Source organism: Mercenaria mercenaria, chromosome 10, assembly GCF_021730395.1.
Source record: "Mercenaria mercenaria strain notata chromosome 10, MADL_Memer_1, whole genome shotgun sequence".
NCBI lineage: Eukaryota > Metazoa > Mollusca > Bivalvia > Venerida > Veneridae > Mercenaria > Mercenaria mercenaria.
In genome coordinates this window covers 59,085,029-59,109,979 of record NC_069370.1, presented here as the reverse complement: position 1 = coordinate 59,109,979, position 24,951 = coordinate 59,085,029, and the positions used below count along the sequence as shown (strand labels likewise).

General features: G+C 36.5%; 1 protein-coding gene across 1 annotated transcript in view; it reads left to right on the top strand.

Annotated features, from left to right (window-relative positions):
- The window catches only part of LOC123560267 (uncharacterized), a 52,267-nt gene that overhangs the window by 7,794 nt on the left and 19,522 nt on the right, over positions 1–24,951 (top strand). Inside the window, exons 2-4 of the mRNA XM_053516936.1 lie at positions 4,506–4,928; positions 8,002–8,138; positions 20,827–20,902. Coding sequence (XP_053372911.1) covers positions 4,506–4,928; positions 8,002–8,138; positions 20,827–20,902 — 636 coding nt within the window. The remainder of the gene's footprint in view (positions 1–4,505; positions 4,929–8,001; positions 8,139–20,826; positions 20,903–24,951) is intronic.

Sequence of the window (24,951 nt, the reverse complement as noted above, 5' to 3'; positions counted from 1 at the left end):
CTGCCAAAATCCAAAATGGCAGCCAAAATATTATGTTTACGAAACAAAAACGCACTACAATTGAGCATTTTTTGTAATTATCTTGAAACTTGGCAAATAATTGTATACAATCATACTCAGCTTCCAATAAGAATGACAAATTAATAAAAAAGTCCAATATGGCTGACAAAATCCAAGATGGCTGCCATCATGTTTTCATAAGTGAATCACGCAACCATTGGGGTTTACTTTTTGTGTGAATATTTATGAAATTTACATAATTCATGCATAAGTGTTCACTCCTGAAATAACATATAAGTGTACACTCCTGAAATAACATTAACATTTGTTAATAAAATCAATTAGTATGGCAAACAAAATCCAAAATGGCGACCTTAAAAGATAGATGTAGTTTTACATATTACAGAAAAGTTATCATTTCCAAAAAATGCCATATATCAAAGTTCACTGGACCAGTTCTGACCATCGAATGTTTTATATGCATTCATATATATGTATGTATGTTAAAACAAAACTACAAAACAACATCGTTTAGTGGATACATACTGATGTTTTACATATTTCAAGTGTCATTTCAATTCTACCAAACAGACCTTGATATTTATTGTTCGCAGTCACCACTACATTTACACAGCGCGGTGCATTTTAAGTTTGCCTTCAAGCAACTAAGTATTGATATATCAGAAAATCGAGGAATATATTGATTATGACAATGATGCAGTCATATTATGTAAAGCAGCAAACATTGTTCGCTGGGATATGTTCAGTGGTAAAAACTGTGCTTTTAATGGAACATTGCAAGAAACTTGCTAACAGAAGGCTATACCAAAATTCCTACAGACTATTGTAGAGATGATCTTAGGGGGTTCAAATATTAAGACTAGGACATCGAAAGTTGATGAGCTTCAATCCGCCATGTCCAGAGCACAACTTATGATATTTAACAGCACATCTACTCGTTGCAGAGACACAACAAAGAGTGTGTATAATTGCAAGCAACGCGAACCATCTCTACCAATATATGTAGGACTCATTGTACATGCAGAGACCAGAAAGTGTGGTTTTGTGGATAAGCTTCATGATCTCGGTCTGTCAGTCTTGGTGAATCACGTTGATTGCAATTATACACACTCTTTGAACAATGCATCATTGTCATAATCAATATATTCCTCGATTTCTTTCAAGGCAAATCCTACATCATCATTAAATGCCAAAAAACTTCTCGGCCTTCATTATATGCATGCATGTCTTTAAAATGTGCCATGTCAGTCTAGTTTTCAATCTTGTTGAGTGAACTGCGAAATGTAGATACTTTATGCAAGGTTGACCCATCTCATTTATTTCAAATAAAACATATCTTATTATCAAGACGAGTTCCATTTGCAGTGCTCTTCCGTGTAACTTTCATAGGTGTTGCATCACTGTATACTGATGCAGCCGCTTAGTTGCCGTATCAAGCTCTCGGTCTCTGAACTTTACTCTGCATGTCTTATGCCATTTACCTTTGTTCTTTGTCAAAGTATCAGCTATGGATGTTTCCCTTTTCAAACTTTCCAGTTTTAAAAGTACTGGAAGACAAACCCCTGGTTCTATGAATTTATAGATATTATCACAAAATCAGGTATACTCCTTTCCAAAGCCTGGATGAGTAGGGTTAAGGTTAGCAGGGCATTGTAGGGGTTCTCTTGTAGTTTCTTGGCATATGATACAGAGATGCCAATTGATTTCAATACCCTCCTTATCTGTGTTTGAGGTATCATTTGAAAAGTTAGTAGTTTATAAGCATATTAAGTATGTTATTTGTCCAACAATGCAATAATCTATAGCAAGAACATGCAGTAATAACCTCCACCAACAAGAGCTGTCGGAGGACAGCAACGCTCGACTATTCAACAGCCTTGTCAATTGAATGAATGCAGAAGTTGAAAAAGGGGCATAATTTTGTAAAATGCAAAATAGAGGTATTGAACCTCTGTACTGCATGTCATATCACGACAGTGAACAAGTGTGTGAAGTTTCAATCCTTTCCAATTTGTAGATACTGAGATACCAGCTTACATACAAAACCTTAACCAAAAACTGCTAAGTCGAAAAAGGAGCATAATTTTGTAAAAATGCAAAGTAGAGTTATGGGACCTTCACAGTGCATGTTAGATCATGACAGTGAACAAGAGTGCGAAGTTTCAATCCATTCGATTAGTGGATACTGAGATATCAGATTACATACAAAAATTTAACCAAGAACTGCTGTCGAAAAAGGGGCATAATTTTGAAAAAAAGAGTAGAGTTATGGGACTTGCTTAGTGTATGTCAGATCATGACAGTGAACAAGTATGTGAAGTTTCAATCCATTCCCATTAGTAAGTACTGAGATACCAGCTTACATACAAAACCTTAACCAAAAATTTCTAAGTTGAAAAAGGGGCATAATTTTGTAAAAAAGCAAAATAGAGTTATGCAACCTGTGCAATGTAGGTCAGTTTATCACAGTGAATAAGTGTGTGAAGTTTCAATCCATTCCCACAAGTGGTTACTGAGTTACCAGCTTACATACAAAACCTTAACCAAACATTTCTAAGTCAAAAAAGGGGCATAATTTTGTAAAAAAGCAAAATAGAGTTATGGAACCTGTGCAGTACAAGTCAGTTTATCACAGTGAATAAGTGTGTGAAGTTTCAATCCATTCCCACAAGTGGTTACTGAGATACCAGCTTACATACAAAACCTTAACCAAATCGGGACGCGGACGCGGACGCAGATGCGGACGCGGACGCCAACGCATGGGTGAGTCCAATAGCTCTACTATTCTATGAATAGTCGAGCTAAAAACTAGGTCTACTACTACTACTATTGTTTCATGCTGAAAGTAAAAAATGAACACTAGTTAAGGCTACAGTTTGTAGTTATCCAAACAACAAATGGGTAGAGTGCTATATGTTAGTAGCATACATGAAGGATTGAATATATACAGATAAATACATGAGCTATAGTAGGTAAACATATACTGAAATGCATGGAACTATGTGCACTGCACATGCAATGATACAGTCAGGGTGTTAAAACGTATAGATAAACAGTTGATATATCTTTGATAGATTTATTTGGAACAGAAATTATATTTGTTATTTTGAATTGCGGGAACATGTGTCAGTATTAATGTTGTTGACATATATTATAAATGGCTAAATTTAAACAAAGGGGAACAACTTTTGTTAATAACTGATGCATTTAAACAAAAGGAAGGAACTTTTTAAAAATTTGTTTTAAATATCAAATCAAATAGTTGATATATAACAATTTAACTTTTATTTTGAATCCATACAGCATAAACAGTATTTCTTGTATACTTCAGTAACAAATTTCTGTTAGTAGTATACTTCAATAAAAAGTTCTATTAGTATTTATTCAATAAAATTGCATTTTCATTTACTTTGTTCTTGAAATATGGTAGAAAACATGTTTTGTTTATTTGTCTGTGTACTAGAGAGCATTTCAATTAAGTATTATTGTTAACAATGCATTACTTCCACCTAAAGTAAACAATGCTTTGTATTTTTTGGCAGCCATCTTTTATTTTGGCAGCCATTTTGGATTTGTCAATACAAATGATAGACTTATTCCAGGTATTATATTATGATATTCTAATATGAATTAAGGCACCGCCTAGCATTGGGGATTTATCTTTTATATATCCGCTTAGAAAGAAATATTCAACGCTCAAGAAAGTGAAACTTTGCTCTTAACTGTAGTTTACATTTAGTGTCATCATACCTCATACAGCGAATATCATACTTTGCAAAATTTACGGAAGCCATGCCGGTGACGTCATTCAGCGTTCTCGCACTAGCTTTTAGAATTTTGTTTTGTTTGTTTGCACTCCATGCAGAAACTTGATGGTCTTTACACTTCCTTACTGTTTTAAAAGTGTTTTTCAGTTGCATGTACAGTTTTCATTACGAAAAAGAAGTAAAATAATCATGTTAGCGCGGTTTACGAGTTTCTATGACTGATTCGGGGTGCTCGGATGTTCATAAAGACAACCAGTCAGCGGATTTTACATAAACCGGAACCGGAAAACATCGAAAAAATTGCCTCAGTATATGCAAACAGCAAAGACGAATATCTATATACGGACGTTACCGTCTCGGGGATTTTCATCCCCTACTAATTCCCATGTGCATGCTTTTTGCATGTTTTACATAGCTGTTTAATGATTTCCTTAATTTTTTCATAAAATTTTGAATTATGGCGGCCATCTTGGATTTTGGCGGCCATTTTGGATTTAAGACGCTGCTTCCCACTCTTAAATGAAGAGTAATATATTTATCTACTACCATGCCAAGTTTCATGCTTTTCACAAAAAGTGCACAATTCGACCCTTTTTAGGAACGGATTTCTTGGACTAGTGCATCAAGACCCAATTTTCATGAATTGTTCCTCATACCAGTACAAAACTTGAAAAGTATGTAATATATTTTCTAGAGAGGGTTGTTTTGTAATTACAGGAAATCTGCAATCCCAAGTGGTGGAAAAGTACATTGAACTATCACAACCTAGAAAAAAAAAAGAAGTGCGCAATGGAAAACGAAACATTATTAGAAATGAGAAGCCAACAAGGTGTTTATATATAGGGTGGAAACACAAAGCAACAGGTCATTTTAAAATAGTTTCAGCTAGCAAGGGCGGTGGGCAACGGTTATTGGATGTCAGGAAAGATAGCTCCTATACTGAACTGGTTAAGTTGATATGTGACTGCTATTTTCCGAATGGCTACAGCAAATGGCAGGATTTGAGTATCAATGATATAACGTATTTCATTGGAAACTTCACTGGTGAACCAGTACCGACAATGGATGGGAACTTCACATTCTCCAAGTACATGTCCACGCAAGCATCTTTCCCCATGATTGTACCTTCATACAGAAACTGTAAGTGATATCAGTCATTAACATAATGCCATTTGTAAGGAATTCCATTAGGGCCATCACCTTTGAATGTGTTGATCTGAAATGCGATACTTGATAGTACAATGATGAAAACGCGAAATCACGAAACTATGATAACAAAAAAAAGGCAAGAACACGATGATGATAACGCGATACTACAATAACGTAAACACGATAGTACGATGATGATAATGCAATATACTATCGCGTTTTCACCATCGTACTGTCGCGTTTTCACCATCGTAATATCGCATTATCGCGTTTTCGTTATCGTAGTATCATAATTTCGCAATTTCATTATGGTACTATCGCGTTATTACCATCTTACTGTCGCGTTATTATCATCGTACTGTCTCGTTATCACCATCGTACTGTTGTGATGGGCCTGTCTATTACTGCTGCAGCTTATAATGGTTGTGAGCACATTGGTGGTAAATTTTGATTTCATGAACTATTGGCTAATCTTTTATTTCTGCTCTACCAATTACTTAATAAGATGCAGCATTATAACAGTGGTCTTTGTTAGGAAATTGGAATCATCTGTTGCCATTAATTGTTTCAGGCTAATGGATCATTGCTGCCTAGTACAGACGATCAACAGTCTGACAGCAATGAAAGTTTGCCAAGTTTATTGGCTGTTATGAGCACAAACATGGTGAGGTCCTTCCCTACACAACGAATTATTTAAACAAAATGTTGCTGTCATAATGCGTTTTTAGCTCACCTGTCACATAGTGACAAGGTGAGCTTTTGTGATCACGCAGCGTCCGTCGTCCGTCCGTCTGTAAACTTTTGCTTGTGACCACTCTAGAGGTCACATTTTTTGTGGGATCTTTATGAAAGTTGGTCAGAATGTTCATCTTGATGATATCTAGGTCAAGTTCGAAACTGGGTCATGTGCCATCAAAAACTAGGTCAGTAGGTCTAAAAATAGAAAAACCTTATGACCTCTCTAGAGGCCATATATTTCAAAGATCTACATGAAAATTGGTCAGAATGTTCATCTTGATAATATCTAGGTCAAGTTCGAAACTGGGTCATGTGCCGTCAAAAACTAGGTCAGTAGGTCTAAAAATAGAAAAACCTTGTGACCTCTCTAGAGGCCATATATTTCATAAGATCTTCATGAAAATTGGTCAGAATGTTCACCTTGATGATATCTAGGTCAAGCTCGAAACTGGGTTACGTGCCATCAAAAACTAGGTCATTAGGTCAAATAATAGAAAAACCTTGTGACCTCTCTTAAAGGCCATATTTTTCATGGGATCTGTATGAAAGTTGGTCTGAATGTTCATCTTGATGATATCTAGGTCAAGTTCGAAACTGTGTCAGTGCGGTCAAAAACTAGGTCAGTAGGTCTAAAAATAGAAAAACCTTGTGACCTCTCTAGAGGCAATATATTTCATGAGGTCTTCATGAAAATTGGTCAGAATGATCACCTTGATGATATCTAGATCAAGTTTGAAAGTGGGCCACGTGTTATCAAAAAGTAGGTCAGTTGGTCAAATAATAGAAAAACCTTGTGACCTCTCTAGAGGCCATATTTTTCATGGGATCTGTATGAAAGTTGGTCTGAATGTTTATCTTGATGATATCTAGGTCAAAATTGAAAGTGGGTCACGTGCCTTCAAAAACTAGGTCATTAGGTCAAATAATAGAAAAACCTTGTGACCTCTCTAAAGGCCATATTTTTCACGGGATCTGTATGAAAGTTGGTCTGAATGTTATTCTTGATGATATCTAGGTCAAGTTTGAAACAGGGTCATGTGCAGTCAAAAACTAGGTCAGTAGGTCTAAAAAAGAAAAACCTTGTGACCTCTCTAGAGGCCATACTTGTGAATGGATCTCCATAAAAATTGGTCAGAATGTTCATCTTGATAATATCTAGGTCAAGTTTGAAAGTGGGTCACGTGCCGTCGAAAAGTAGGTCAGTAGGTCAGATAATGAAAAAACGTTGTGACCTCTCTAGAGGCCATATTTTTCATGGGATCTGTATGAAAGTTGGTCTGAATGTTTATCTTGATGATATATAGGTCAAGTTTGAAACTGGATCAACTGCGGTCAAAAACTAGGTCAGTAGGTCTTGAAATAGAAAAACCTTGTGACCTCTCTAGAGGCCATACCCTTGAATGGATCGTCATGAAAATTGGTCAGAATGTTCACCTTGATGATATCTAGGTCAAGTTTGAAACTGGGTCACGTGCTTTAAAAAAACTAGGTCAGTAGGTCAAATAATAAAAAAACCTTGTGACCTCTCTAGAGGCCATACTTTTCATGGGATCTGTATGAAATTTGATCTGAACGTTCATCTTGATGATATCTAGGTCAAGTTTGAAACTGGGTCAACTGCGGTCAAAAACTAGGTCAGTAGGTCTAAAATTATTAAAATCTTTTGACCTCTCAAGAGGCAATATTTTTCAATGGATCTTCATGAAAATTGATCTGAATGCTCACCTTGAAGATATCTAGGTCAGTTTCGAAACTAACTGGGTCACGTATGGTAAAAAACTAGGCCAGTAGGTATAAAAATAGAGAAACCTTGTGACCTCTCTAGAGGCCATATTTTTCATGAGATCTTCATGAAAATTAGTGAGAATGTTCACCTTGATGATATCTACATAAAGTTTAAAACAGGGTCACGTACCTTCAAAAACTAGGTCAATAGGTCAGATAATAGAAAAACCTTGTGACCTCTCTAGAGACCATATTTTTCAATGGATCTTCATGAAAATTGGTCAGAATTTTTATCTTGATAATATCAAGGTCAGGTTCAAAACTGGGTCACATGAGCTCAAAAACTAGGTCACTATGTCTAATAATAGAAAAAACGACGTCATACTCAAAACTGGGTCATGTGGGAAGAGGTGAGCGATTCAGGACCATCATGGTCCTCTTGTTGTTAAAAGTTTCAGTGTTTTTTGTTCTACAAAAGCTGTTCATACATCAGTTATATATGAAGATATAGTTTATTGGTATTTATTTTTTTGTCTGGAGCCAAGACATGTCAAATGCAGCATCTGCGACTTTATATTGATATAATGACTGTTATTAACAGGTCTCAACAGCAGTGACAGTCCAGCATTCACATTCGCCAACAGGGTCGACAACCCAGCCATCACAAACGTTAACAGCGGTGACAACCCAGCCTCCAACAGTGCAGTCAAGCAGTTCTTCAGAAAACTACCACTTTGTGTCAGCTGACACTCGAACTGTCCAGTTGCGACTACCACGGCATAACTTGTCTTTGGTATGTGTCGTTTATTAGCTCACCTGTCACGAAGTGACAAGGTGAGCTATTGTGACCGCTTGATGTCCGTCGTCCGTCGTGCGTCAACAATTTGTAAAAAAATCTTCTTCTTGAAAACCACTGGGCAGAATTACACCAAACTTCACAGGATTGATCCTTGGGTGGCCCCCTTTCAAAATTGTTCAAAGAATTGAATTCCATGGAGAACTATGGTTGCCATGGCAAGCGAAAGGAAAACTTCAAAAATCTTCTTCTCAAAAACCAGAAGCCCTAGAGCTTAGATATTTGGTGTGAAGCATTGCCTAGTGGACCTCTACCAAGTTTGTTCAAATCATGACCCCAGGGTCCAAATTGACCCGGCCCCAGGGCTCACTTGATTTTCCATAGGAAAATCTTAAAAAATCTTCTTCTCAAAAAGCAGAAGCCCTAGAGCTTAGATATTTGACTTGTAGCATTGCCTAGTGTACCTCTACTAAAATTGTTCAAATCATGACCTCCGGGCCAAAATTTACCCCACCCCAGGGGTCACTTGATTTTACATATGAAAATCTTCAAAAAATTTCTAAAAATAGACCAGAAGGTCTAGAGCTTAGATATTTCACATGTAGCATGGCCTAGTGGACCTCTACAACATTTATTCAAGTCATGACCCCCGGTTCAAAATTGACCCCGCCCCAGGGGTCACTTGATTTTACATATGAAAATCTTCAAAAAATTTCTAAAAATAAACCAGAAGGCCTAGGTCTTAGATATTTGACATGTAGCATTGCCTAGTAGACTTCTACAAATTTTGTTCAAATCATGACCCCCGGGGTCAAATTGGCACCGCCCCATGGGGTTACTTGATTGTACATAGAAAAATCTTCAAAATTTTCTAAAAAAAAAACCCTAGAAGGCCTAGAGCTTAGATATTTGAAATGTAGTTTTGCCTAGTGGACCTCTACAAAATTTGTTCAAATCTTGACCCCCAGGGTCAAATTGACCCAGCCACAGGGTTACTTGATTGTGCATAGGGAAATCTTCATAAATTTGCTAAAAATAAACCAGAAGGCCTAGATCTTAAAGCTTTAGCTAAGAAATTTTTTCAAGCAAGCAACTCTACTCAGGTGAGCGGTATAGGGCCATCATGGCCCTCTTGTTAAAATATGTATAGGTTTATGTTCAATTGGTAAAATGCGACCTACTAGTGTGACCAGTCAGTTTTTGTAAATGCAAACTTATCGTTTGACTTTTGTCGTTGTCGTCAACAATTGTTGTTAACAGCTTTGAGGCGTAGTTTTGATCCCATCTTAATGAAACTTGCACAGAATGTTTGTCACCATCATCTGTGGGCCAAATTGGAATATGGGTCACATGGGGGGGGGGGGGGGGAACTAGGTCACTAGGGCAAATCTTTATAGAAAAACCTTGTTAATGCTGAAGAGGCTACAGGTTTTTTTTTGAACTTTGTTTGAATGTTTGTAACATATTAAGGCCAATATGGAATATGAGTCACTAAGTCAGGCATTAGAAAAAAATTGTTAGCACTCTAGAGGCCACAGTTTTGACTCACTCTTTATGAAACTTGGTCACAATGTTTGTTGCTGCCATCTTTAGGCCATATATTAATCTCGGTCATGTTCACCCCTAAATTAGGTCACAAGGTCAAATCTTAGGAAAACCTTGTTAACTCTCTGAAAACTTAAAAAAAATCTTGTTCAGTACTGCAAGGCATAGAGGTTTGAAAATGAAGTGTGTGATGTTATCTAATAGTTCTCTATAAAGATTGTTGAAATTATGTCGCTGGGATCAATATCAGCCCCGCCCTTGAGCCTATAAGTTGTCCTTAAAGCCAAAAGCATTCAGAAATCTTTTTGTTGGAAACTACATAGTCCAAAGGTAAATTAACTGGCTTTTGGCATTATCTATTACTCCTATACAGTGATTGTTCATATTATGCCACTTGGATAAAAAAAAAGCCCTGGTGTCCACATTCTGTTTTGTAAAAAAAATCAAACTTCTTTTTCAAAAATATTTTGACATTAGTTCTGTACTTATTGTGTGCCTAACATATCTCTCCAGGTACTCCCAGTGTTAAAATTGCTACAATACATCTACATTTAAAAAAGTTGCCAAAATTGCAAAACGAAAGTGAAAGTAGAGCTGTCAAAATGACAAGATACACCTATATTTCAGAAAATATGTAAGTTAACTGTATTTCAATACTAGGAGTACCTAGATAAATGTGTTACAGACACAAACAAAACGTATTTAAAGAAAAAATACTTTGAAAAAAAAGTTTGATATTTTCTACAAAATAGAACCGTGATGGTCGAAGTACATGTAATTTTAGACAAAATACTTATTCTCAAAGAAGCTTACCTTTGTATAATGTATTCCCTACTTCCTCTAAACAATTCAGTGTATTTATAATAAATAGAAACGGTCTTCAAAGAATAAATTTCCAAAATCAAAATTCACCTGAGGGGTGGTCTCCAAACACTTTACAATCATGAACCTTAAGAAAAATCAAAGTCACCAGAAATGACTGAAAGTTACAATTGACCTTTATTTATACATACCATAAGTAAATCAATTAATCTGTGTAAAATGTGTCTAAATATAATTTCAGCAGTTTTCAAACACTTGATCTGTAAATTTACAGATTGAAAAATCTGAAAATTTAAAGATTATCTGTAAATTTACAGATAATCTGTAAATACTCAACTTTCCTAGACCTGTTCTATGTCATCGTGCATAACTGTGAAAAAATATAACATACATAATAAAGCTAAACTTTATCCGTGTAAATGAGCTGAGAGCTATTTTTCTATTTCCGTTTATTACTTTTCTAAAAAACACATTACAATTTACCAGGTGTTGGCAAAATTTGTCATTTTTGTGCACATGCCTTTACACATGAAAGAAGTCCAAACTATAGGTATGGTGTGTGAGAAGGGCCTGAGCGCTTAGGTAGTGCTCATTTACAGGAATTGTACTGCTCAGATAAATAAATAAATAAATAAATATATATATATATATATATATATATATATAACTTTATCATATTTTAAAGTCTGCAAAGTGCAACAAAAGAAATAGCAGTATTAATTTTGTAATATTATTTATTTACAAGGTAGGTTACAATGTCTGACAAATGACATCGAGAATTCTAACTTTAGAAAGCTGCATTTTCAATTACCTGAAATTTTCCACTTCGGTTAAAAAAGAGTTTTTTAGCTCGGCTATTCTAAGAATAAGTAGAGCTATCCTACTCACCACGGCGTCGGCGTCGGCGTCACATCCTGGTTAAGTTTTTCGTACCAGTCCACATTTTGACAAAGTCTTTTGAGATAAAGCTTAGAAACTTTCAACACTTGTTTACCATCACCATGTCCAGTTATAGGCAAGAGTACATAACTCTGTCAAGCATTTTGACTGAGTTATGGCCCCTTTTGACTTAGAAATCTTGGTTAAGTTTTTCGTACCAGTTCATATTTTGACAAAGTCTTTTGAGATAAAGCTTTGAAACTTTCAACACTTGTTTACCATCACCGTGTCCAGTTGTAGGCAAGAGTACATAACTCCATCAAGCATTTTGGTTGAATTATTGCCCCTTTTTGACTTAAAAATCTTGGTTAAGTTTTTCGTACCAGTCTACATTTTGACAAAGTCTTTTGAGATAAAGCTTTGAAACTTTCAACACTTGTTAACCATCACCATGTCAAGTTGTAGACAAGAGTACATAACTCCATCAAGCATTTTGGCTGAATTATGGCCCCTTCTGACTTAGAAATCTTGATTAAGTTTTTCGTACCAGTTTATATTTTGTGTAAAGTGTTTGATAAATGGCTTTGAAACTTTTATATTTTGTTCAGTATTATAGTCTCTATCAATAGACAAGAGTACATAACTCTGTCATCTTTTTTGGCTGAATTATGGCCCTTTTTGAACTTGGAAATTGGTTCTGTTTTCGTATATGTGCATGTTTTGTCAAGACTATTTGACATATGGCTTTTAAACTTTAAACACTTGTTTATCATTATGATTTCCAACTGTAGGCAAGAGTACATAACTCTGACAACTATTCTGGCGGAATTATGGCCCTTTTTTGACTTTGAAATTTTTGTCAAAACTATTTGAACTGTGGCTTTGAAACTTTTAACGCTAGTATATCAACACGATTTCCATCTGTAGGCAAGTGTACATAATTCTGTCAACTATTTTGACTGAATTATGACCCTTTTTGCACTTGGAAATTAGTTAAATTTTTCATACAAGTCCATATTTTGCCTAACATATAACTTAATAACATATTTGCCATCATGGGCACACATTGCCATTTAGTGCAAGACTAATCCAAATCCACAAATCAGGGAACATTTTTTGCTTAATCCATTTTTTTCTTTTGTCTGAAAATCTATGGAAATATTTTGACCCCATTCTTCAATCAGTTCTTCGAATAGTCGAGCGCGCTGTCATCCGACAGCTCTTGTTTTTACAATAGATAATGACTGACTACAGAAGGTAATAAAAATACCCTTGACCTAGAGAATGCTACAACCTACTAAACTTCAAAGTTTGTTTAAAATTATATGGAACACGTTTGGACATGTCAGACAGCGAGAAAGCAAACATATCGTACGTATTATTTAGCATGGATGATTTGCACTGTGAATTATAATGTACTTTTTACACACAACATTTAATTCCATGAGTACACACACTTATTATTAGGTTATTATGTCTCCCCCCCCTCTGGGGGAGACATATTGTTTTTGCCCTGTCCGTCCGGTCGTCCGTCCATACGTCACACTTCATTTCCGAGCAATAACTGGAGAACCATTTGACCTAGAACCTTCAAACTTCATAGGGTTGTAGGGCTGCTAGAGTAGACGACCCCTATTGTTTTTGGGGTCACTCTGTCAAAGGTCAAGGTCACAGGGGCCTGAACATTGAAAACCATTTCCGATCAATAACTAGAGAACCACTTGACCCAGAATGTTGAAACTTAATAGGATGATTGGTCATGAAGAATAGATGACCCCTATTGATTTTGGGGTCACTCCGTCAAAGGTCAAGGTCACAGGGGCCTGAACATTGAAAACCATTTCCGATCAATAATTAGGGAACCACTTGACCCAGAATGTTGAAACTTTATAGGGTGATTGGTCATGAAGAGTAGATGACCCCTAAAGATTTTGGGATCACTCCGTCAAAGGTCAAGGTCACAGGGGCCTGAACATTGAAAACCATTTCCGATCAATAACTAGAGAACCACTTGACCCAGAATGTTGAAACTTCATAGGATGATTGGTCATGTAGAGTAGATGACCCCTATTGTTTTTGGGATAACTCTGTCAAAGGTCAAGGTCACAGTGGCCTGAATATTGAAAACCATTTCCGATCAATAACTTTAGTACCACTTGACACAGAATGTTGAAACTTTATAGGATGATTGTACATGCAAAGTAGATGACCCCTATTGATTTTGGAGTCACTCCGTTAAAGGTCAAGGTCACAGGGGCCTGAACATTGAAAACCATTTCCAGTCAGTAACTTGAGAACCACTCGACCCAGAATGTTGAAACTTCATAGGATGATTGTTTATGCAGAATAAATGACCCCTATTGTTTTTGGGGTCACTCCGTTAAAGGTCATGGTCACAGGGGCCTGAACATTGATAACCATTTCCGATCAATAACTTCAGAACCTCTTGATCCAGAATGTTGAAACTTCATAGGATGATTGACATGCTGAGTAGATGACCCCTATCGATTTTGGGGTCACTCTGTTAAAGGTCAAGGTCACAGAGCCTGAACATGGAAAACAATTTCGATCATAACTTTAGAACCACTTGACCCAGAATGTTGAAACTTCATAGGATGATTGAACATGCAGAGTAGATGACTCCTATTGATTTTTGGGGTCTCTTTGACTTTCAAAGTGTCTCTTTGACTTTCGCTCCTGACCCTATTGACTTCTTGCCTTATAGGACTTTGCATTGGGCAGACATGTGCTTTTTTACAAAAGCAATTTCTAGTTATCCCCCATTTTACTTAGAACTTCCGGTTAAAGTTTTGGTGCAGTTTCACTCTATCTCAGTTTTTAATCCCCCGCCGTGGCGGAGGGATTATAGGAATGGTCTCCTTCCGTCCTTCCGTCCGTCCGTCCTTCTGTCCGTAACAAAATTGTGTCCGGTCCATATCTCCTAAACCCCTTGAAGGATTTTCATGAAACTTGGGTCAAATGATCACCTCATCAAGACGATGTGCAGAACCCATGAGTCAGCCTTGTCGGTTCAAGGTCAAGGTCACAACTCAAGGTCAAAGGTTTGAGCCTGCCATTTTGTGTCCGCTATATATCTCCTAAACCCCTTGAAGGAATTTTATAAAACTTGGGTCAAATGATCACCTCATCAAGACGATGTGCAGAACCCATGAGTCAGCCATGCCAGCTCAAGGTCAAGGTCACAACTCAAGGTCAAAGGTTTGAGCCTTCCATTTTGTGTCCGCTCTATATCTCTTAAACCCCTTGAAGGAATTTTATAAAACTTGGGTCAAATGATCACCTCATCAAGACGCTGTGCAGAACCCATGAGTCAGTCATGCCGGCTCAAGGTCAAGGTCACAACTTAGGGTCAAAGGTTTGAGCCTTCCATTTTGTGTCCGCTCTATATCTCCTAAACCCTTAAAGGATTTTCATCAAACTTGGGTCAAACGATCACCTCATCAAGGCGATGTGCAGAACTTATGAGTTCAGCCATGTCGGATCAAGGTCAAGGTCACAACTGAAGGTCAAAGGTTTGAGCCTTCCATTCGGTGTCCGCTCTATTTCTCCTAAACCCCTTGAAGGAATTTTATAAAACTTGGGTCAAATGATTACCTCATCAGAACGATGTGCAGGAAATTATGAGTCAACCATGCCAGCTCAAGGTCAAGGTCACAACTAAGGGTCGAAGGTTTGAGCCTTCCATTTGGTGTCCACTCTGTATCTCCTTGACCCCTTGAAGGATTTTCATCAAACTTGGGTCAAATGATCACCTCATCAAGAACTCATGAGTCAGCCATGTCAACTCAAGGTCAAGGTCACAACTGAAGGTCAAAGGTTTCAGCTCTGTATCTCCTAAACCCCTTGAAAGATTTTCATGAAACTTTGGTCAAATGATCACCTCATCAAGATGTTGTGCAGAATCATGAGTCAGCATGTCAGTTCAAGGTCAAGGTCACAGCTAAAATCAAAGGTTACCCTTTCACTATCTATAGCAGTGGCGGGGGATTTAGCTGTCTTTCAGACTGCCTTGTTACTGAATGGATTTGATTCAAACTTAAAATATTTGTTCCACATCATATGACACAAGGTGCATAACTATAGCACCAATATTTCATGAATTATGTCCCCTTTTACTTTGAATTTCAGGTTAATTTTGATGCATTTTCACTATATCTTTGTTATTGCAGAAGGGATTTGATTTAAATTTAAAATAGTTGTTCCACATAGACATCATATGACACAAGGTCCATAACTCTTACACCAATTTTTCATGAATTATGCCCCCCTTTTTACTTAGAATTTTAGGCTAATTTTGATGCATTTTCACAATATCTTTGTTATTACAGAAGGGATTTCATTCAGAGATAAAACAAATGTTCAACATCATCACCCACATCATATGACACGAGGCTCATAACTCTGGAACCAATATTTCATGAATTATGCCCCCTTTTTAATTAAATTTCTGGTTAAAGTTTTGATGCACTTTCACTCTATATCTGTTTTTAACAAATGGATTTTATTCAAACTTAGAATAGTTGTAGCACATCATCACACACATCATATGACTCAAAGACTATAACTCTGGCATCAATATTTCATGAATTATGCCCCCTTTTTTAAATAGTGGCAAGGTGAGCTTTTGTGATCACCCTTCGTCCGTCGTCAGTCCGTCCATCAACAATTTCTTGTCTGCACGATAGTTGTTTCATTTATGATTTTATTTGAACCAGACTTGTACACAACTTGTATCACGATAAGATCTTGGTTCCTTTCTGAAACTGGCAATATTCCTTTATGGGTTCCAGAGTAATGGCCCCTGAAGGGGTCAGAATTAGCTATTTTGACCTTGTCTGCACAATAGCAGCTTCATTTATGATTTGATTTTAACCAAACTTGCACAAAACTTGTGTCACCATTTCTTGAACCGGCCAGATCCCTTAATGGGTTCCAGAGTTATGGCCCCTGATAGGGCCGGAATTAGCTATTTTGACCTTGTCTGCACAATAGCAGCTTCATTTATGATTTGAATTTAATCAAACTTGCACAAAACTTGTGTCACCAAAAGATCTTGGTTCCGTTATTGAACCGGCCAGATCCGATAATGGGTTCTGCATGTTAGGATCGAAATGTTTTAGAATTTGATTAAACTCTTAATTTTTCAGATTTCAGAATATACTTAGAAAATTCAGCAAAGAGAAGAGATAGGGTTGTGTGCTTGGATTTTTTTGCTAGACTGATTTGAAAAATTTAGACCTCATGCAATTTTTCATAATGGGAGTCTATGGGAAAATCACAACGTTCATAACATTGTTCATAACATTTTCATGATAAAATTTTTTGTACAATGTAGATTTTAATGAAACTTCTCACAGTTGTAAATAAAACATATGGCATATAATGTGTTGAAATAAAATATATATGTCCCCATGCTTTTTTAGCTCACCTGTCACATAGTGACAGGGTGAGCTTTTGTGATCGTCCTTAGTCCGTCCGTCCACATTTCTTGTGAACATGATAGAGACCACATTTTGCAATCGATTTAAACCAAACTTGCACACAACTTTTATTAGCATAAAACTGGCCAGATCCCGTCATGGGTTCCAGAGTTATGGCCCCTTAAAGAACCAAAATTTGCTATTTTGGCTTGTGAACACTATAGAAACCACATTTTTGCAATTTATTTTATTCAAACTTGCACAACAACTTGTATTGGCATATTCTCTGTTCCTTTGAAAACTGGCCAGATCCCATCATGGATTCCAGAGTTGTGACCCTTAAAGGGCCAAAATATGCTATTTTGGCTTTTGCAGCCATATAGAGACTTCATTTATGGTTTGACTTGATACAAACTTGCAAAATATCTTTAACAACAATAGATCTTGGATTCCATGATGAATGTATCAGATCCAATCATAGGTTTTGGAGTTATGTCCCCTAATTGACCCCAGAAAGAGCCAAAATTTGTTAATTTATACCTTGTGAACACAATAGAAGTGACATTTTACATTTGATTTTAACCACACTTACACACAACTCAAGTCACAATAAGATCTTGTTCCTTTCGAAAACCAGATAGATTCCATCATGGATTTTAGAGTTACTGCCCCTGAAAGGGGCAAAATTTTCTATTTTGGCCTATTCAGTCATATAGAAGTTTCATTTATGCTTTGATTTGATACAAACTTGCACAGAATGTTTATCTTGCTGATCCCTAGGCCAACATAGAAACTGGGTCATGTGGGGGTCAAAAACTAGGTCACCAGGTCCAATCAAAGGAAAGGCTTGTTAACAGCCTAGAGGCAACATTTATGACCCTATCTTCATGAAACTTTGTCAGAAGGTTTATCTTGATGATTCCTATGTCAAGTTCAAAATGGGGTCATATGGGTTAAAAAACTAGGTCACCTGGTCAAATCAAAGGAAAAGCTTGTTGACACTCTTGAAGCCACATGTATGATCCTATCTTCATGAAACTTGGTCAGAATATTTATCTTGATGATCTCTAGGTCAAGTTTGAAAACTGGGTCATGTGGGATCAAAAACTAGGTCACCGCTCAAATCAAAGGAAAAGCTTGTTATCACTCTAGAGGCCATACTTCTGACACTATCTTCATGAAACTTTGTAAGAATGTTTATCTATGATTCCTAGGTCAGGTTCGAAACTGGTCATGTGGGATCAAAAATAGGTCACCACTCAAATCAAAGGAAAAAGCTTGTTGACATTGAGAGGCCGCATTTATGACCCTATCTTCATGAAACTTGGTCAGAATGTTTGTCTTGATGATTCCAAGGCCAAGTATAACAGGCGAGCGATATAGGGTCATCATTATCTTCTTGTTTTACGTTTTCCGATAAATGACGTTACGCCATCACTTCTGGTTTATCAAACGTGCAGAACTACCTTAAGCTAGATTCACCTCACGTTATTATTAATTAGCAAAGGACCTTTGCTGGCATGTATTATTATCCCCCTTGACCAACTAAAAGCAGTGTTTTTATGCCCCCGAAGGGAGGCATATTAGTTTTCAACTGTCCGTCCATTAGTTCGTTCGTTCATCACGTTAACTTTTTGCATGAAGGCACTTTACTCGCGAACCACTGCACCCAGGACCTTCAAACTTCACATGCTGATAGTACTTATTGAGTACACGACCCCTACTGACTTTGGGGTCACCAGGTCAAAGGTCAAGGTGCTGCGGCGGGCATTTGTCACCATTAGTGACAGCTCTTGTTCCACTTGATTTTTTTAGAGAGAAAAAATTGAAAATGCTTCTAATTCAAAAAGTACAGTAGATTCACATGTATAATGCGCAGTTTTTTTACCCCCGGGACCACCCCTGAATTGTGGGTGCACATTATACACAGGTATAGACGATTTTCCAACTTCAAAACAAGTTTTGTTTCCGATTTTCGCCATTTTGGTAAAGGGAAACTACTCTCCGCACTAACTGTCACCACTAAAATCTAAGATTGCCGTTACGTTCTGTAAAAGATTGAGTGGTTGATTTTTCTTTCAAACAAAATTGATTTCATATAAATTTAAAAAGTATTTTGAAGAAAGAAATATTTAAAAATCACAAAAATTATGATACTAATTAAAGATCGAGTACTATCTTTAAATGAGATCAAACTGTGAACAACCAAATTGACACGAGGTGATATGCTAATTGCCGGTAATTAAGATAAGATAGATAAGATAAGATTTATTTAAAGTCAGCAAGACATCAAACAAGTACAGCATAAGCTCATGTGAGCTTTTGAACCAACTACAATTACTACGGTAATTACTGGCCATAATCGTAACAAAAATACAATCACACCTTTTATCGGTTTGAATTGAGAAGCTCATGTCATTTTGAAAATTACCATTCCGAAATATTGAAACAGTTGCTTTCAATTTATTCAAAATATTTAATTAAAAAAGAAAAAACAATAAATAAAACAATATTTTACTGGTAAAACAAAACTCGATAGTTCCGCAAGACGGATGCTGCTCTCCGCCGCGGAGGTAAAATTTATTACCGGTGTCGATGTAAACTCTACTTTCGTTTTCCATCCACCTCAAAATTGACCAAAAATGTTCACAAAACTTGTGTCACCATAAGATCTTGGTTCCTTTCTTGAACCGGCCAGATCCCATAATAAGTTCCAAAGTTATGGCCCCTGAAAGGGCCAAAATTAGTATTTTGACCTTGTCTGCACAATAGCAGCTTCATTTTTTATGATTTGATTTTAACCAACTTGCACAAACTTGTATCACCATAAGATCTCGATTCCTTTTTATACGCCCGAAGGGACGTATATTCTGTTATCACCTCGGTGTCCTCTGTCTGTCTGTTGGTTAGCAATTTCCCTTCTGCTCTGTCACTCTTGAACCCCTTGAAGGATTTCAAAGAAACCTGACACAAATTGTTCACCTCATCGAAACGATGTGCAGAGCGCATGTTTCGGATGGCTCACTTCAAGGTCAAGGTCACACTTAGGCGTCAAAGGTCATATGAATTTGTTTTGTGTGTATATTGCTCTGCATTTGCGTTGCATTGCATTGCTCTTGTTTTTATTTGGCAGATCCTTCTTTTGTTCACTTACAATAATTTTTTTTAATCACTTCCCTTTTATGTTACTATAAATAGCTTATTTAGTAACTTTTTTATTATTGGCCGTAGGCAAGAACCGAGACCACTTTACTGTGGTACAACATGGATGGTACCTCCAATTTTTAGGTGTATTTTGACATATCTGTACCTTGTAAGAATTTTTTTTTCTTTTTGGTTAAAGCAAAATAAAGTAACCTACCGTATTGATGTATATTCATGGAACTTGGTACAAATATAGTTCACTATAGAGCAAAGTTTTTCCCTTTGATTAACTAACAAACTGTTGCATGATCCTTTTATACGTAACTTGTGTATATCTGAAACTTAGGTTTCTTTAAAAATATAGTCCTCTCATTCACAGAGCAACTTATTCGGCTGAAGAATGATGTAAGTTCACTGCATTTGCTTGTTGATATGAAAGCAAGAGAGTCCTACAGTAATGCAGTCCATCTGTCTGTCTGTCTGTCTTTCCCTATGTCATTACACTATTTTGTCCATAACTTCTGCTTCCTTAATTACTAATTTAACCCCTGTTCTGGTTTAAAACACAGTGACAGGGGCTATGGTTGCTTTTTGGACTGCTTTTGTTACATATTGCTATATCTTTGTGTAAATCAGTGAGGAAGTAATTTATCTGAAAACAGTGTTTTGTTATGAAGAGGTGTCTGGGACATCCATATGCTCATTCTGACTGATAACTGACTTCCAAGGCTGTCTGAGGCATAAACGCAAGTATTAGCAAATGCCATATGAAACACATTGTCCTGTTTGTTACCTTCAGAATGTTGAGGAAGAGAAACAACATGATTGGTATAAACAGATGTATAGAAGTTTACACAGAACAAAGAAAAAAGAAGGTATACTTTTATTCTGATTCATGTGAATAGTTTCAACTCTTTTTTTTTTTTAACACTAAACAGGTACTAACATATTTCTGTAAACCTCCTCAAGTTAGTCTCCAATAAAGGCCTGCAAAAATGAGAAACAAATAGTTGGTTTTATGAACTGATTGTTGCATTACTGATCCACTGTTTGTATGCTCGTTTTAACAATAAATATTTCACCAGGCATAAAGGTAACATCAGATTAGAAAGGTAACCTTGGACCAACACTTCAGGTAAAAGTAACAAGTAAGATGTGAGTTGAAATCATTTAAAGGAATGAATTTTGGTTATCATCTTGTCATTGTCATCAAATCTATTCGAAACCTATAAAATGAATGGACATGTTTAGGAATAATAGAAAAACATTTTCCAATAATGGTGTTAAGTGATTTTATTTGCTTGACTATACAAAGTATGGAGAGCTGTCCTACTCGACCTGGCGTCGGCGTCCTTCCGCGTCCGCAACTTGTGTTTAAGTTTTGATGCAGTTTCTCTTTAACTCTGTAATTACTTACTTCAAACTTTAAATAGTTATTCCTCATCATAATCCACATCATATGGCACAAGAGCAATAACTCTCACACCAGTTTTTCAAGAATTATCTCCCCTTTTTACTTAGAATTTCAGGTTAAAGTTTTGATGCACTTTCACTCTATCTCAGTTAATACTAAATGGATTTAATTCAAACTGAATGTAGTTGTTCCACATCATCTCCCACATCATATGACACAAGGTCCATAACTCTGGTACCAATATTTAATGAATTATCCACCCTTTTACTTAGAATTTCAGGTTAAACTTTTGATGCACTTTCACTATATCTCAGTTACCACTAAATGAATTTGATTTAAACTTAAAATAGTTGTTTAACATCATCACTCACATCATATGACACAAGGACTATAACTCTTACACCAATATTTCATGAATTATACCCCCCCCCCTTTTTACTTAGAATTTCAGGTTAAAGTTTTGATGCACTTTCACTCTATCTCAGTTATTACTAAACTATTCCACCTTATCACCCACATCATACGACACAAGGTGCATAACTCTGGCACCAATATTTCATGAATTATGCCCCCTTTTACTTAGAATTTAAGGTTAATTTGATTCATTTTCACTATGTCTCAATTATTACTAAATGGATTTGATTCAAACTTGAAGTATTGTTCCACATCATCACCCACATCATATGACACAAGGTGCATAACTCTTGCATTTTATGAATTATATCCCCTTTTTGCTTAGAATTATACTTATTGAGTGTTTTGATACACTTTATTTTTATCTCTCTTATTACTTAATATTTTTGACACAGACTCAAGCTATTGTCCAATATCTTCATCCACCATAGGAGTCTTTAAACACTCCAGTGACAGCTCCAGCATCCTCAGATGTGCCCAGTTTCACTATCCCGAGCATCTAAATAGTCGAGCGCGCTGTCTCCTATGACAGCTCTTGTATTGTTCTTGTTATTTGTCCAGTTGTTGTATTGGCTGAAGGCCAATATCAAATCAAATTATTTTACATGAGGAACATCCAAATGATTTGTATGAAACAATTACCCTTAAATGAAGCGGTTATTTCATGTGTCCTGAAGCTGCTCCTGTCCATACCCGTTCATTTGAAAATGAAAATGAAGTGACTTTTCCATATAAGCTATGTCTTGGTACACAAACATAACACTTGAATCCCATATTGGCTCTGTTTTTAGCATGCCTGAATTATATTCAGAGTGAGCTATTAGTATAGGTGTATAATGTGGCATCCATCGTTCTGCATCAATAATTTTACTTTAACATTATCTTCTCTGAGAGTGAAGGTCAGAATTACCCCAAAGTTGGTCAATAGCACCCTGGCATGGGCTTCTATCTACTTGGCACGTTGTAGGGCCAGCCAGATTAAAAAATCAAAAAAGCTTTAAACAACTTCTTTTCGTGAACCACTTGATAGATCGTCACCAAACTTGGTATGTAGCATCCTTTTGTGGCCCTCATTCAGTTTTATTCAAATAATTTTGCTTGGCTCTTTTTAAGGGCCGTCAGAGCTACAAAAAGAGAAAGAAACCTTTAAATGACTTTTTCTTGTGATCCACTGGATAGATTGCCAAACTTCATCTGCAGCATCATTGTAAGGCCCTCTCTTGTTTTTTACGGGCTGCCGGAGAATAGAAAAACCTTTTAGCAACATCTTCTCATGAACCAATTTAAGGATCTCAACAAAACTTAGTCTGTAACATCATTGGTTCTATCTTTGATTTTTCAAGTAGTTTATCTTGGCTCCTTTTAGGAGCTGCCAGAGTTAAAAGTAAGGAAATCTTTTAAGCAACCTCTCTTGAACCAATTGACAGATCTTCAGCACATTTGGCTGTTGCATCCTCTTGTAGTCCTCGCCCAACTTGGGACAATGGTTCCAGTTGGGCCCTTCTGGACACTGCAAGAGCTTAAAATGAAATAAAAACTGTAAATGATTTCTTCTCATAAACAGCTTGATGAATCTACACAAAACTGTTCTGTAGCATCTTTATATCTCCCTCATATTTGTACAAATGCTTTAGTCTGACTGCTGTTAGGGGCTACCACAGTAAAGGAAAAAAAAAATCTGTAAATAACTTTTAATGAATTGTTCAATGAATGTTCACCAAACTTGCTCAGAAGCAAGGTCTAAATATCATGGTCCTCAAATGAGGAGTTTAAGCCCAGTTGGGCCTTTTGTTTCATATTCACCTGATTTTTTTTGCATACAGTTTAGATTGGAGTAAGTTCAATCTGATTTATACAAATTGCAGAATTTACCAATGCCATGTCTAATATTTCATTGTTGTTTTAATAGCTGAGATTGTGTAAAGTGTTGTATTTATGCTACATGTATTGTGTTCTGACAACAGTATTTTTCTGTTTTCTATAATTCTGTATAGACACAAACACCGGTATGATTATAGTGTTGTATTTACGTTGTTTTAATTGACTGTGTGGTGTTGTTGTCCCTGAAATACCTTGCTTAGACTGATGTTCCACTTCCCTGAAAAACCTTGCTTAGACTGGTGTTCCACTGATTATCCCAGAAATACCTTACTTCTGCTGATTATGTCTTCCCCCACACAGTGGTGTGGAAGACATATTGATTTACTCCTGTCTGTGTGTGTGTCTATGTGTCTGTCACAAATGTTGTCCGCACAACATTTCTCATCCATCTTCACCAAACTTGAACAAAATGTGTTTGCCAATAAGTCCTCGGCCAAGTTCGATAACTAGCCAAATCGGCCCAGGCACTTCGGAATTATGGCCCTTGAATTACTGAAAATTGGCCTTTTTACTCTTGTCCGTGCTCTAAGTCAAACATTTCTCATCCGATCTTCACTAAACTTGAACAAAATGTGCAAAGAATTTTAGAATATCTTCTCCAAAGTTCAAGACACAGGGGTCAGTGGTTTGGCAAGGAACTCTCCAAAAGTTCAAGACACAGATCTTCACAGAGTAACACGGGAAGTACTTATTAAAAAATGTCTTGTTCTGAAGTACAAGGCTTAAACAAGAGACAATGAGTTTAACAGAAATTTGACATAAGGAAATCTTTAAAAAGTCCTCATCAAAGCAAATAAACAATATATGTAGCAATACCTTTTGGTTTCCTCCTTAGGTATCCTAGACCTGATCTTGTTTAACTCCCTGAGGCCGATATCATAATATACATGCTGCGGCGAGATAAGAATTGCCACCTGACATCGAAGAACATTATCTGATCTTAGAGCATAATCACTCTGACATGCAGTCAGTTGAAATCATGCATGGAAATATTATTAACATTGGTGTAAATCAAACTATACTTATAAAATCTTCCAAGTTTGAACAAATATTTATATATATATCCACTTTCGTCCGTAACTTATATCCAAATAGAATAATAATTTCACTTCGAAACATTCACCATTTTTACACTGTGTTTAATAAATATTTGAACATTTCTGATTTTATTACCTTTTTCACATGTAAACACATTAAATTCCAATAGAAATACAT